The following is a 15,417-nucleotide window of genomic DNA, read 5'->3' as shown; positions in this document are numbered from 1 at the left end:
TCTATCTATCTATCTATCTATCTATCTATCTATCTATCTATCTATCTATCTATCATCACCTTATTTGTACTCTCTCAAAGTTGAGACTCAAGGCAGTTTACAGGATAAAAAGAAATACAAGTAAAAACAAATATACAAAAAGGTTATGATTTAAAAAAGGATTAAAATATTTATAAAATTAAAGCCATTTAAAAGCCATTCCAAGAAGTATATATATTATATATCCTTTAAGTGAAGATACTACTTTGTGTTTTTTTTCTATTTCAGATGTTGGTCTTACTTTGGAAAAATTGGAGGCAGACAGCATTTGGGTTTGGCAAAATATGGCTGTATATACAAAGGATTAATTCAGCATGAACTCAATCATGCACTGGGTTTCCTACACGAACATGCTCGAAGTGACCGAGATAAGTATGTTAAAATCAACTGGGAGTATGTTGTAGCAGGTATGTCAGTTTGTGCTGAAGTAACAATTCTAACTCTTTAAGGGCATACATTTCGATTTATTTATTTCTATCTTTTATCTTTTATCTGTCAAACCATTCTGGATAGTATATGCATTAAAACAATGAAAACATAAATGGCTAAACAATATACATAAAATAACATCAAGTAATTATTTCTGAGGAAAGAATTGGCAAAACCACCTCTCAGTATTCCTTGCCTAAGAAAGACCTATGAAATTCATAGGGTTGTTGTAAGTTAATAGGTGATGTGAGTGCACATACACACATGCACAGTTCATTCACAGCAAAGGAATAGGGGATTAAGCAGAGATGTTTAATAATATAATTTTTAGGATAGTCTCCTTCCCTGAAGGTCTTTAAACAGAGGCTTGATGTCCTTCTGTTGGGGATGCTTTGATTGAGAGTTCCTGCATGGCAGGGGTTTGGACCGGATGGCCTTTGTGATCTCTTCCAGCTCTATGATTCTATGATTCTATATCCTCCCACTGCCCCAATTTGGCAGGGACAATCAAGAGTAATCCTCTGTTGTCTCACTTTTTCAGTTGCTTTTAAAATGTCCCAGATTCTCTCTCCTCTTCCAACTTCTCCCCTTTCTCCTTGACTTACTTCAATGGCTGCAAACTGAGTTCAAAGTGCAAATGTAGTTTATATTTAATTAACTCAGCAGGGAGGAGAGGAGAGAGGAAAATCTTATATTTCCCAGTAGGCTAAGGCCAAAGTGAACTGCTGCAGCTTCTCCTCGCTTATTTCTTCATCCACCTTAATAACTTTTGTCATCTGGACCACTCTCTGATGGTATTTGGCCAAACATGTCCTGCTTTTCATCTATGCAACATTATAAGGTATGGCTATAGCATTATGGCTGCATGTAAAGGTTTCACAACTTTTCCTGGGGGGGAAATGCAGACAGGAGTCATATGGATAGAATTCCTTTAGGTACTGAATCCCCAAGTACTGGGTCCAACTGTCTCATATTTCTCAGCATGCTTAAAGGAGATTCTTCTCTTTTGAGATGTTGATAAGCATGAAGGTTTATATGGGAAAAGAAACACCTTGTGGTACTGAAAGCAGGAGCCATGTTATGCTCTATATAGATTAAAACTAGACCTTTGAATTAAGCAGGGAAAACAACTGATGAAGTTGACAAACTAATGCATCTGAATACATTACAATAATGGTAATTTTCAGGGTAGCCAGTGTTCTGTAGTAGTTTGTGTGCTGGACTTCAACTCCAGGAGACCAGGTTTTAAATTTCTCCTCAGCTATGGAACCCCACTTGAGCAAATCCTCTCTCTCAGTGTCAGAGGGAGACAATGACAAACCCCCTCTAAACAAATCTTGCCAAGAAAACCTTAAGATAGGGTTGCCATATGTCAGAATCAATCTGAAGGTACAATAAAATTTTCAAAGAGATAGCTTTGTTAATCCATTTCACTATAGAGTAGATCCTTGGTATCAGCTCTCATTGATACCAAAATCCATGGATGTTGGTCCCATTATATAAAATGGCAAAGTAAAATGGTGTGAATTACAATATCTAAAATGGTGAATATAAAAAGATTTGTTTTTTGGAATACTTCCACCTCCAGGTGGTTGGTTGAATCTGTAGATTCAGAAGCCATAAATAAGGAAGGCCAAATATAAAAAGAAAGAAAGAGTCTTGTGGCAAATTTAAGAATGGACTTGTTTGTGAAGAAATAATTGGTTAGCCTTGGTTAGTCTTAAAAGTCTTAATCCTAAAAATTCTTCAAGACTCCTTCTGTCTTTTAATATTATACTGGTGATGCCCAAGATGTTCTCTGTCAGTCTACTACCCTTTCAGAAATCAACCATCTACAGTTCTGTATCAGCTGTAACCTGTAGCTCTCTGTGTCTTCAGTTGCAAGCTCAGTATTGAGAAAGTCTTCCTGGCAACTGCTCCAGCAGCAAGATTGTATACAAAGGTTGGGTCACAGTGAGAAAACCAGATTTGTAGTGTTTTTGAAGCTGGGGTAACTGCTAAATGGAACTAGGGCTGGCACTCCCTTTTGCAGGGCTGATGCACCCAATACGACATTCCAGAGCTTGAAATTTTATTTTTCTATTATAGTGTCTAGAATAGCTCAGCCATGCTTGCTAGGATATTCTGGGAATTGTAGTCACCAAGCTGCCTACCATGCTTCAGATATTTAAAGTTTTAGCCCCAAAAGTAGATTTTTCTAAGCCATGAACAATATTCTGCATTTATAAACTTGTGGAATCTAAAGAACACCCCCTTGGAATTGTCTAACTGTTAATTATTGGGACTCCTGTAAAACTTCAGTAAAACCTGGAACAGACATAAACTGGATGGTAGACCTAATCACTTCTAGAAAAGCCCCTAACCAAAACCTAATCACTTCTAGAAAAGCCCCTCAAAATCCATAAATTCCAGTTGGTTACTTAATTTTCTGTGGAGACACGCATCAGTCTGTGAGAGAAGTAGTATGTGAATGGCCAAAGTCCTGAAGCAGATCTAATCAGATTCAGGTAGTAGCTCCTTATCATACCTACTTTTGATAAGTTAAAAATGGCAAAGAAATAATAATGGCAAAAAAGAAATGTTTCTTCACCAACAGTTTGTCAATGCTTCAATGTTTTATTTAATGGAGTTTTTCCACATGTATTGGGACCTCCTTCAGTTTGATCTTGACGATGATGTTAGACAACCTTTGGAGGGTCATAACTTTTTATTATCATCAGCTGCTCTTTCATTATTATTCATTTATTTTGTGTTATAACTTACAGTATCTTTGAATTTCTTAAAAATTAAGGGTGGTATAAGGATGTTTTAAATAACAATCCTCCCTTATCTTCTCTCCATGTGTTTGTTTCTTTTGCCTAATTTATTTATTTTTATCTCTTACAGGAGAATGGGGGAATTTTGAGAAAGTGAACTCCACCAATCTGGATCTCCCCTATGACTATGATTCAGTGATGCACTATGGCCTGTAAGTCCTGTGTAAGGTCATCTCTTCTCAGACTAAATTGCTTATAATAGGAAAATTATTCTTAAGGAAAAGGTCAATTTTTGAAAATTTAGACCCATTTGCTCTTATGCACATTTTTAATTTATCTGTATCTGTCACTTTCTGGAGCAATGTGTACAGTTCTGCAAGGCATGCATGCTCCTCAACAACAAGATCCCAACAATTATTGTCCAGTTAGTCTGCCATCAATACCAGGAAAGATTCTAGAGCAGATTGTTAAACATCACAAAAAGTCAACACGGGTTTCAGAGAAACAAGTCATGCCAGACTAATCTGATCTCTCTTTTTTTGGTAAAATTATCAGCTTGGTAGATGAAAGGAATGCTGTGGATATAGCATAAGTTGACTTCAGTAAGGCCTTTGACAAGGTTCCCCATGACATTCTTGCAAACAAGCTATTGAAATGTGGGCTACACAATGCAGATGGGATTTGTAATTGGTTGACCGGCCATATCCAAAGGGTGCTCAGCAAGGGCTCCTCTTCATCCTGGAGAGAAGTGAGCAGAGGGGTGCCACAGGGTTCTGCTCTGGGCCCAGTGCTATTCAACATCTTTATCAATGACTTAGATGAAAGAATAGAGGTACATTTTTGTTGCTGAACAGAAATCACTTCTCTATATACTGTACAGACAATCTGCTTTCTGTGATCTTTTTTCTTGCTGCATGTTCCCAGTAATCAATTGTTTTTCAAGATGGTTGCTATTCAAATATTGTTTGAAATATTTGCTAGAATAGAATTACCAGTTGAGATCTAATGAACACATCTTTTCCTCTTTTCCGCAGGTATGATTTTTCTAATACTGCTGGAAAGCCAACCATTGTCCCCATCCCTAATGCATCAGTACCAATTGGTCAGAGAGTTGGGCTGAGCAATCTTGATGTGAAAAAAATAAACAAGCTCTATAGCTGCAGTGAGTAAAATAAATACTTTATAGTTCATTTTTCATTTGGTACAGTAGATTTTAAAGCACTTGGAATCACCAGCTATTGCTGTCAGGCCTATTGAGCCATTTGGCTCTCATGTGACTGGCACCTCACTTAACCTGTTTCTTTTTTTTTCTTCCAAAAAACCATTTTTGGAATCCTTTCACAATTATCAATAAGCCTTAACCCTTCAGAGGTGGCAACAACCGGCAGTTACAACTCCAGAGCATTGGAAAGTTAACATTATGGGCTATAGCTTCTAGAAATTTCTAGTTAACATAACCAAGGGCCATGTTGCCTGAGAGAATCTAGGAACTGTAATCCACAAACTCTAAAAATGATTCCAGGTTATACCACAGATATGCTATTAGGTGAATTTGATTTATGTGAATAATGGTCCAAAACACACTGCAGAAATAATCCAGTTTTCACCCAGTTTGAGTCCGATTTAACTGTCTTGGCTCAATGCTAGGGTATTCTGGGAACTGTGGTTTTGTGAGCCTTCTCTGTCAGAGAGCTCTGGTGCCACAAACAAACTACAATTCTCAGGTTTCCCTAGCATTAAACAAGGGCTGTTAAAGTGGTCTCAAATTGGATTATTTCTGCAGTGTGTTTTGGTCCAATGATTAACCTTTCAATACAGGATGTTATATGTATGTTTTCTCCTTGGCACATCTCATGTTCCATATCCCTGTTTTGTTCTGTTCTCTAGATGCCTGTAGCACCGTGCTACATAAGCCAAGTGGCAGTTTCTCTTCTGAAAATTACCCACAATCATACCCTAACAATATCATATGCCTATGGCTGATACGAATTCCAGAAGAAAAGGTAAGATTATTCAAAGTAGGTCTTGCGTTGATGTGCCAAGAATATAGGATACAGATATTGGGGAAAGATGACGGCCCCATTCAGATTCATCTATTTGCACTGGATGGAACTGGGCAGAATCGGGTCCCCCCCCCCCCTTGCAGCTCTTGCAGAGAGTTCACATTTGCAGGTACTGGTTTAAAATGAAGGCACCTTTGCTGTGATTCAAATTCAGTTCCGCTTTCGTCAAGGTGACATTTCCTACAGCTATTGGGCAATTGGATGTGTGCTTCCCCCCCCCCTTTTTTTTTAAATAGGCAGGTGTGCGATTTTTTGTCAATTTTAAAAACTTCAGGTGTGGTGTGTTGTGTTATTGGGTCACTACAGATTATGGATCTTCCCCTGCCTCCGTTTTCACCCCCAAAATGCCTAATGCCATTTTTTGCATCCCCCCCTTTGCCCCCCAGATGCCTCATACACAACAATAATAATATAATAATAATAATATAATAATCCTCACCATGGCATCTCTGCATCCTTTGCTTTCCCTCATCCCCCATTCCTACACATACATAGCAAAAGATTTGTTTCACTTTGCCAAATGAAAGAGAAATTATTTGTAACATTGCGCATTATAAAGCATTTGCATATAAAAAAAAATAATTTAGAAGAAAAGCCTTTTGCAATGTGCCATGCAGACAGCAAGGAAATGAAAGGAAAAGTAGCACAAGCAGACACACATTCTATCTATATATGTATCCACCTGTAGCAAAAAGCATGCACATAGTCTGTCAAAAATAAAAAAATAAAAAAGAGAGAGAGAAAGCTGCCTGTGAGAGCAGAGGCTTGCTCCATTCCCTGCCCTCCCTTTGGCCTGCCCTGAATTGACCCTTTCTCCGGCTCCTTCCTTCTCCTCCTCCATCACCCAATGCTGCCCTCCATGGCCCCCTTCTTTCCCCCAGCTTCATCCTCCTCCTCCTCCATCACTCTGATGAAGGGGAGGCATGTTCCACCCTCTGCCCTCCCTCTGCCCTAAATCCCTCCCCTGAACTTGACCCGATCATGACTGGGGACAAGTTCATATTTGCTGGACCTGTTTTTTCCCCCCAAAAGATACAGCTTTTACTCTGCTTCCAAATGACCCACGCTAAGGGGCATTTGCCCCTCAACTGATGTGAAAGCCTCAGATTCGCTTGTGAGAGATTTGAGGTGAATATGAACTTCCCATGGTTAATCCAGGTTCTGATCCAGGGTAAAAGGTACTCTGAATGGCCCCATTGTTTTTGTTGTTGACACATTGGTGGGGAGCAGGATTGTAGTCTGATGAAGATATGATTCTGTACACACAAATGATATATCATGTACTTGAATATTAACGATCAATGAAAAAAGGAGCTAACTGCTACTCTAAGGTGAAATACCTCTTAATTTAATCATTTTAAAATGTATTTTAGTACCAGAATTTATCCAGTTTTTATTTACCTTCTCAGAAACATGGGCTTTGTTCATAACTCCTTTGCTCACTTGTAAAATGTATAATTTTAGTATAGGTAAGAGCATAGTAAACAATCATTCCATTTTACATTGCATCCTTAAGTAACACCCTTCCCATACTTTCAGAATCATCTATTCTGAGTAGTCTTTGTGCAGGTAATTTACAGATTGGAGTACTGAAATTTACTCTGTGTGGTTTGCCCATGAAGGCAACATGGAGATTGCAGTTTCTGCAAAACTCTGCAGAGAGACTGCTGAGCAGAGCACTGTATAGAGACCACATATCACCGATCTGAAATGATTGCACTTGTGGCTAATAAGCCTTTGGTTGGAATCTCAGGTAATATTGGATGAAATGCAAAGCCATAAACAGCTTGGGATAGTTATACTTGAGGTAGTGGTGCTGGGATACTGAAGTGCTGGGGCTGCTGGGGGGGGGGGTTGCACTGCAGTATCCCAATTCTCATGAGTAGATCAGGACACTGCAGTGAAGGCAGGAGAGCCTGACCAGGTGTCACCCCTCTAACTTGGGTGTCACACAGTGCAGCCCAAACCCTCTAATGATGCCACTGGCTTGAGGAGCAGGTTTCCCTATATACCTTCCCCAAGGACTGAAATCTTTTGGAAGATCCCTCCTCTATTACCACCTGTGGAGTAATACACTGTGGGATAGAAGGGAGGGCCTCCACTGCTGTGACACCTCATTTGGGGAAAACCCTCATCTTGGGAGGCCCATTCTTTCATCATGTTTTAACCAAGCTAAAACCTGGCTTCTTACTGAAGCCTGTGGCCTAATTTATTTTTTTGCCCAAACTTACATGTATATATTTGTAACCTGTTCAAATTCGTTATTGTTTTAAACCACTTAAACTGATTTGATTTGTGAAAGAGGAGGATATTTGGTGAGCCACTGCAAGCTAGAAACACAGTTTACAACTGAGAATGTGCACAGTGTGCTTTGGAGACAAGACTTTCCTAGAGTCTAATTCTAACAATGTCTATAACTGAGGCTACTGAGGGTGGAAATGGAGAGGATCAAAGAAGAACACAGACATATTTTCCCTAACAAAGTGCAATTTACTCTTTGTTTGAATTTATTTTCCAGCATTAATTTTCACTCTAAAATATACTGTTCAGTGTTCTTTCTTTACCCCATTTAAGGTTTACTGCCTCTGTTTTGAATTATCTGACACATCAGCTCTTGTTGACAACAGTTATTGAAAGATTGCTATGCTCAACACATTCTGTGCAAGAACTATACTAATTGCATTTATTGTTTGTTTTGATGTCATCTTTGCCATGAATAGTATATTGCTGTTTTGCCACTTTACTTAGTAATTTAACAAGCTATTGTTATGAGTCACAAAAACAAACAGCTAGGTTTAGTTTATCATTGCAGTTCTGTGTGTGAATGGTCATGAATGGATTAGAAATCAGCACATAATAATAATAAGTTTCATTGCATTTTAACAACAACTTTTCACATCCTTTTAACTGTATTTATTTGAATTTTTAAAAACTGCAGTCAATAGACTGTGAAGCTAGATACAGTATAACGATCAGTAGTACAGAAGATAATTATTTCTGGCCAGCCAGCCATTATCCTGACATTCTACACATCTATACATCCTCAGGCCACAATGCTGGTGATCTTGTATGCATGCATGATATTAAAGCTACATGGCAAGTACTTCTTCTGTATGTTACAACTAGAATGGCATGCCCTTCAACATTTGAGGCATGAAAATCAGGCTGTACATGGCCAAGCAACATCAGAATATGATCAAGATGGTAAACATTATTAATTAGGAAGAACACACAAGCTAGGAGAAGCTGCAGCAGATTGCTTTTGCCTGAGTCTACTGTGAAGGACAAGATTCTTCCCCCTCGTCTCCTCTTCCCCTACTGAGTTAACTGAATGCAAACTAATCTTTCATTTTGAATTCAGCTTGCAGTACTTGAAAAAAGTTGAGGGCAAAAGAGGAAAGTGGGATGGAGAGAAAGAAATTGATACATTTTAAAAGCAGCTGAAAAAAAGTGGCATGACATCGGATTAATCAGGACTGTCTTTGCCAACAGTTGGAATGTATGAAATGGGAATTATTTCACTGACAGGCTGTGTTTCAGCAATATCCTTATGGCAAAGGAAGCATATTCAAAAGCCTTTGGCTCAAGACCATGTAAGAATGAAAAAGAAGAGTCAGGGCCAAACTAATTTAAAAGACAATTTTCTTATTCTCTTTTCAGGTCTTTCTGAATTTTCATGTTTTTGATCTGCAGTCATCCCCAAACTGTTCCTCTGACTATGTTCGCATTTACGATGGGATCAGTAGAAATGCCCATGTTCTCATTGATAGATTTTGTGGGATAGGGCAACTGCCTGCAGTTATGGCTTCTGGAAGCACAATGCTTGTGGAATTTGTGAGTGATGAGGATACTACAGCAACAGGTTTCAGAGCCTCCTATACCCATGGTATGAAAAGCTCATTGGTGATCACTAAAATTATTAGTGCGTGAGACACAAACAAATGTTATTAGTAGAACATTGTCCCCAGCACATTTTAATTTTGGGCTTTTTCTCTGATGTTCTGTTCTCCAAATTTCCCAAATCCATTTGCTGTCAGGTCCAACCCCATCAAAATGCATATTAGGTGCTCATCTTTGCATTTCAGAGCCCTGTTTGAAATGTGTTTACTCAAAGATAAGTTCCATTGAATTAAAAGGAGATAACATCTCAACTCCATCATCTAGTAGAGCATGAATGACCAACATGCAAGTCTTTAGATATTGTTGGGCTGCAGTTCCCATTATCACTCCCCACTGACTCTGCTGGCTTTTCCCTGATTTATTTTCTTTCTTATTTAGTTCCATGGGGCAGCAGCTTTGTAGCTTTTCTTTCTTCTTGTCACAGTGAAATGTGGAGGAACATTCATCAACACTTCTGGAGCAGTCACTTCCCCAGAATTTCCTGGAAGATACCCACCAAACCAAGCTTGTCGATGGATTATCAGTGCTCCAGCAGGAAGCAGGGTAAGGGGCAGTGCAGTGGGGTGTGCATTTCAGAGAGAAAAAACACTTCACTGACTACCCACAAACTGGGTACTCATTTTAGCAACCTCGGAAGGATGCCAGGCTGAGTTACCCCTGAGCCCCTGGCTGATATTGAACTCACAGCCTTGTGGTCTGTGAGTGAGTGGCTGCAGTACAGGCATTTAACCAGTGTGCCACCATGGCTCAAAGTAGATCCAGTCTCCTACCTTTGACCTCTAACTAGCTTTTAGGACCAGACCATCACTGAATCTGAACTTGTCACTCCACATTTTACATTTATATTACTATGCACATCCTTGTTTCTCACATCATGTCTGCCCCTAGAACTCCATTCCATACATCTAATGAAATGATTGTCTTAAAGCAGTAATGAATTGGATGAGAGAAAACAAATTGAAGCTGAATCCAGACAAAACGGAGGTACTTACGGTATCGGCTCCGAACCCAGGCATCGGGATACAACCTCCAGTCCTAGAAGGGGTCACACTCTCCTCAAAGGACTGTGTTCACAGTCTGGGGGGGCTCCTAGATTCGGCACTTCACATGACAAATCAGGTGAATGCGAACTATTCAGGAAAGGCCTGCCGGAAGAGATCCATCTTTGTAGCTTTTAAAAAGCTATTTAGAGTGGTAATGTGACGGATCTCGTCCGGCAGGCCATTCCACAGTCTTGGAGCAACAGCTGAGAAGGTCCTCTGGGAGGTCGTAGATAGTCTTGTTTTACAAGGCTGTAACAAATTTTCTCCCGAAGATCTGTGTGTGCGGGGAGGATTATATGGAAGGAGGCAGTCCCGAAGATAGGTTGGACCCAAGCCATTGAAGGCTTTAAAGGTGATCACAAACACCTTGTACTGGGCCTGGAAACTGATGGGCAGCCAGTGGAGTGATCTTAAGATTGGTGTTATATGGTCTCTTCTGGATGTACCAAAGACTAATCTGGCTGCCACGTTCTGGACTAATTGAAGTTTCCGGACCAAGCACAAGGGTAGCCCCATCTAGAGTGCATTGCAGAAATCAAGGCATGAGGTTACCAGCACATGTACTACAGTCTCGAGGTCCCTGACTTCCAGGAAAGGGCGCACCTGGCGTATCAGCCGGAGTTGATAAAAGGCATACTAATAGCAAACTCAGAGTGGTTCTTGGACAGAATTCAGAATGAAACTACCTTTGTAGAAGAAGCCTCACGTGGTGATGGATGATGGTACAGGTTGAGTCTCCCTTAATCATTGTGGAAGCCCACCATAGTTTGAAAATGTATAAAATAACATGGAGTGAGCCCAAAAACTACCCAATTAGAAAAGACCAAGACTATGTAGTGACCATGGAAGACTGGATGGCTGTTAAGAAGGGGAAAATTCAAAAACCAAAGGGAGGGGGAATAGAGTGGAGTAGCCTGGAACAGGGCACAGCCAGCTGGCTGGAACTTGACACAGGAGCACTCTACTCTGAAAACATTTTGTTTCATATCCCACTTACAAACAAAAATTCACAGTAATATCTTATCAGTGTTCATTTGTAAGCAGTTTTACAAAGCTCAGTAGGAATCCTCCCAGGTAAAGTGATTTTGGATTGCAACCTTGGTGTCAGAATTCATGGAGCAGTACATGTTGTGTCATATAAACAACTACTCTCTTCACCACATGATTTCTCACTGAAAATGATGCATGGCATGGGAGAAATGGCTGTGTTAGTTGGATTACACAAAGCCACAGGCTGCAGTAATGAAGGGTGTTTTTGGGGGGAGGGGCTAAATTGGCACTGTGCCTCCCATTAATCCTGAAGGTGTCTGTGAAAATGTAGTCTTGTCCATACATGGACAAGGAAGGCTGACATAAGGAGAGAAAAGACAGATGGCTTTGAAATATCCATATGGATCTGATTTTTTTAAAAAAAAATCCAAGGACATAAAATTTTCAACACATAACAGGAAAAAAAGATCAATCTCATGTACAGTGATTCTTTTTCAAATAGCCTCTATTCTTGATGGAAAAGTATGTATGTAAGATATTCAGAGCTGACTTTTACACTATTAAACAAATTATTGTTAGCCTGATAGTGCAGAACGATTGCTGGGTGACCCCAATGCCAAATGGGAATTCCTTTGAAATATACATTTGTGGTACTTTTTCTCAGATGCATTGAGACCTCATTGTTTGTAGAAATAATAGTGTTTGCACCCGATATTTCTTTAGGACAGTGATTCCCAACCTTCCTAATGCCGCGACCCTGTAATACAGTTCCTCATGTTGTGGTGACCCAAACCCATGACATTATTTTTATTGCTAGTTCATAATTGTAATTAAATATGTATTTTCTTAGGCGACCCCCATGAAAGGGTCATTCGACCCCCAAAGGGGTCCCGACCCACAGGTTGGGAACCACTGCTTTAGGACATAATGGGTTAGATAATTACATTCAAAATGCTTGAGATCTGTCTTGTTATACTACAACCTTGACAATGATTTTCCTGTATCTGACAAGGTAACATTTTTGAGATCTTTTCTAACTCTATGATTCTGAGATAGCTAAATGTATGCTGGTATTAATACCTACTACAATACTGAATTTAGATAATTATGTTTCTTTAAAATCCTATAACTAGATAGCCATGTCTCCCTTTGTGGTTTCCTTAGATATTCCTAAGAACAGCTTTCTTTGAACTGGAAGATATCTTTGGATGCAGATATGACAGACTTATCCTTCGTGATGGTGGCCAAAATCACTCTCCACTTGTGGGCATTTTCTGTGGAAAGATGAAAATCCCATCTTTCATTTCTAGTGGGAATTTTCTGCGTATAGAATTTTATGCTGATTTCGCATTTGAATTTTCTGGATTCAGACTGGACTACTCAATCAGTTAAGTACTGTTGCTAATGGATGGCATTTTTTGTGTTAATAAAAATGGTTTTTAAAAAAGAGAATTATTTTACAACATCTTTGTCTGGAAGGATTTCTGAGTCATTTTGTAACCATAAGTATGGTCAAATGTAAAAAAAAAAAAAAAAATCTGCTAAACTATCTACATTGACACAATGCATAAAGTGAAACAACATTAGGAATATTAAGTAACCAAGGATGCAAATGTCTACTTAGCCAGCCCACAACTTATTGGTCCCTACAGCAGAGTCGGAGATGCCTGCAAAGTTTGATTAGTTTACTTTAGTAGCCACTGACCTAAATATCACACATGTTCATCTTCTCTGACCTATTAATGGTAATAACACTAATAAGATACTAGATGGAGAGATGTAGCATAAAGTTGTTCCCAGGCAGAACTGTGCCTTGTCTCTCCTCCTGCAATATTCACCTTCCCCTGCAGAGATCCAGCCTCCATAGGCTTTAAATGTGCTGGTGAGCTGTATTTAGTGCATTCAAAATATATAGGACTTCTGGAAGACCCCCCCCCGGTCCTGGGAAATACCCTTCCTCATTGTATGGGCACATAGCCAGATGCATCTTCAGCTTCTTGCACTCTCCTGTAGTCACTAAATGGCTATGGGAGGGAGGGTTCACAGGAGCAAAATGGGATTGAAGGACCAGGGGGGATGTTAATAATAATAATAATAATAAAATTTTATTTATACCCCGCCCTTCCAAATAGATCAGGGCGGCTTACAAATGCACCTTAGTGCAGCAAATACAATATAAAACAGGTTAAAAACAACATCATCTCTTCATAAAAACAATAAAAACCCCTTAGCCCAACCTCACGGCCACGAGTGAGGAGGGAGGCCCATAGGATGTTTAGTCGGGGAATGCCTGATTAAATAGGAAGGTTTTGAGTCCCTTCCTAAATTGGGCCAGGGTGGTGGATGAGCGGAGCTCTATGGGCAGCATGTTCCAAAGGGCTGGGGCAGCTGTGGAAAAGGATCTTCTGGCCGTAACGGCCAACCTTGCCCCAGGCACCTTCAGGAGTTGCTGCCCAGATGTTCTGAGGGTGCGAGGCGGAATGTACGGGGAGAGACGGTCCTTCAGGAATCCTGGGCCCAAGCCATTTAGGGCTTTATAGGTGATAACCAACGCCTTATATTGAGCTCGGAAGCGAATAGGCAGCCAATGGAGGTCTTTAAGCACCGGTGTTATATGGCTGGTCCTGGAAACGCCAGTGACCAGCCGTGCTGCCATGTTCTGCACTACTTGCAGCTTCCGAGTGTGGTATAAGGGTTGCCCCATGTAGAGTGCGTTGCAGAAATCCAATCTCGAAGTTACCAGAGCGTGTACAACAGTTTCAAGGTCCCTCTGGGCCAGATATGGGCGCAGCTGGCGAATCAGCCGAAGCTGATAACAGGTACTCTTGACCGTCGCATTCACCTGAGCAGTCAGGTGAAGGGACGAGTCAAGAAGCACCCCCAGACTGCGCACGGAGTCCTTCACAGGGAGCGTGACCCCATTCAGGACAGGTGGAACCACCGCCATTCCTGGACCAGGGGGACCTATCACTAGTACCTCCGTTTTCTCTGGATTAAGTTTGAGTCGGTTTTCCCTCATCCAGCCCATTACTGACTCCAGACAGGCCACGAGAGGAGAGACGCCATCCCCAGTCACTGCATCAGTCGGAGACATAGAGAAAATAATTTGGGTGTCATCAGCGTACTGATAACCCCGCGCCCCATGTCTCCGGATGATCTCTCCCAGCGGTTTCATGTAAATGTTAAATAGCATGGGGGACAGAATGGCTCCTTGAGGGACCCCAGTTTTAAGGGCCCGCTCGCTGGAGCACACGTCCCCCAGCTGCACCATCTGAGACCTCCCGGAGAGGTAGGAACGGAACCACTGAAGCACAGTGCCCCCAATCCCCACCTCAGCCAGGCGTCCCAGAAGGATACCATGGTCTATGGTATCGAAAGCCGCTGAGATGTCCAAGAGCACCAACAGGGACACGCTTCCCCTGTCGATGCCCAGACGGAGATCATCGACCAAGGCGACCATGGCCGTCTCAACCCCGTGACCCGCCCGGAAGCCAGTTTGAAATGGGTCCAGATAATCCGTTTCATCCAAGACCGCCTGAAGCTGGATTGCAACCGCTCTCTCGATCACCTTCCCCAAGAATGGTAGCAGTGAAACAGGCCGATAATTATTATGTTCCAGGGGGTCAAGGGAGGGCTTCTTTAGGATCGGTCTTACGATGGCCAATTTAAGATCCGATGGAAATCGCCCTTCCCTGAGAGAGGTGTTAATTATCCGGCGTAACAATGTCGTTACCACCGGTCCCCCCTGGGCCGCTAACCACGAGGGGCAGGGATCAAGAGAGCAGGTCGTTTTCCGAACACTTCCGAGGATCTTGTCCACATCCTCGGTACTCACCAACTCAAACTGATCCAGTGTAACATAGTCCACGGAGGTTCTGGACACTCCTACCCTAGGTTCTGCATTAACGTCGGCGTTCAGACCTTCGCTTATGCGAGAAGTTTTATCCACAAAAAAGTCATTGAAAAGGTCACAGCAGGCCTTAGACGGTTCAAGGATCTGGTTCAGGGCAGGAGGGAGCTGAGTTAGCTCCCTGACCACCCTGAACAACTCTGCCGGACGTGACTCAGCGGACGCAATACGAGCACCATAGAACGAATTCTTTGTTGCTCGTATTGCCTCTCCGTAGTCCTTCAACATGAGGGGGGTACTTAGCTTTGAAAAAGTCATCCCTCTGCAACAACCAAAAAGGACATAGG

At 41.3% G+C, this 15,417-nt stretch overlaps 1 protein-coding gene across 2 annotated transcripts in view; it reads left to right on the top strand.

Moving 5' to 3' along the window:
• LOC121917441 (astacin-like metalloendopeptidase) overlaps nucleotides 1-12,627 on the top strand; it is a 20,719-nt gene extending 8,092 nt beyond the window's left edge. Inside the window, exons 5-11 of one of the 2 annotated variants that reach the window (XM_042443419.1) lie at nucleotides 268-446; nucleotides 3,355-3,436; nucleotides 4,259-4,386; nucleotides 5,112-5,227; nucleotides 8,948-9,173; nucleotides 9,612-9,730; nucleotides 12,385-12,627. In XM_042443419.1, the coding sequence (XP_042299353.1) occupies nucleotides 268-446; nucleotides 3,355-3,436; nucleotides 4,259-4,386; nucleotides 5,112-5,227; nucleotides 8,948-9,173; nucleotides 9,612-9,730; nucleotides 12,385-12,612 (1,078 nt within the window). In that variant the 3' untranslated portion in view covers nucleotides 12,613-12,627. Of the gene's footprint in view, nucleotides 1-267; nucleotides 447-3,354; nucleotides 3,437-4,258; nucleotides 4,387-5,111; nucleotides 5,228-8,947; nucleotides 9,174-9,565; nucleotides 9,731-12,384 lie in introns of both variants that reach the window. The other variant, XM_042443428.1, reaches the window with a different exon arrangement.
• The last annotated feature ends 2,790 nt before the right edge of the window (nucleotides 12,628-15,417 follow it).

Source organism: Sceloporus undulatus, chromosome 1 (genome assembly GCF_019175285.1).
Source record: "Sceloporus undulatus isolate JIND9_A2432 ecotype Alabama chromosome 1, SceUnd_v1.1, whole genome shotgun sequence".
Classification (NCBI taxonomy): Eukaryota; Metazoa; Chordata; class Lepidosauria; order Squamata; family Phrynosomatidae; genus Sceloporus; species Sceloporus undulatus.
Note: the sequence above shows the minus strand (reverse complement) of the source record. Positions and strands in the feature narration are given on the sequence as shown.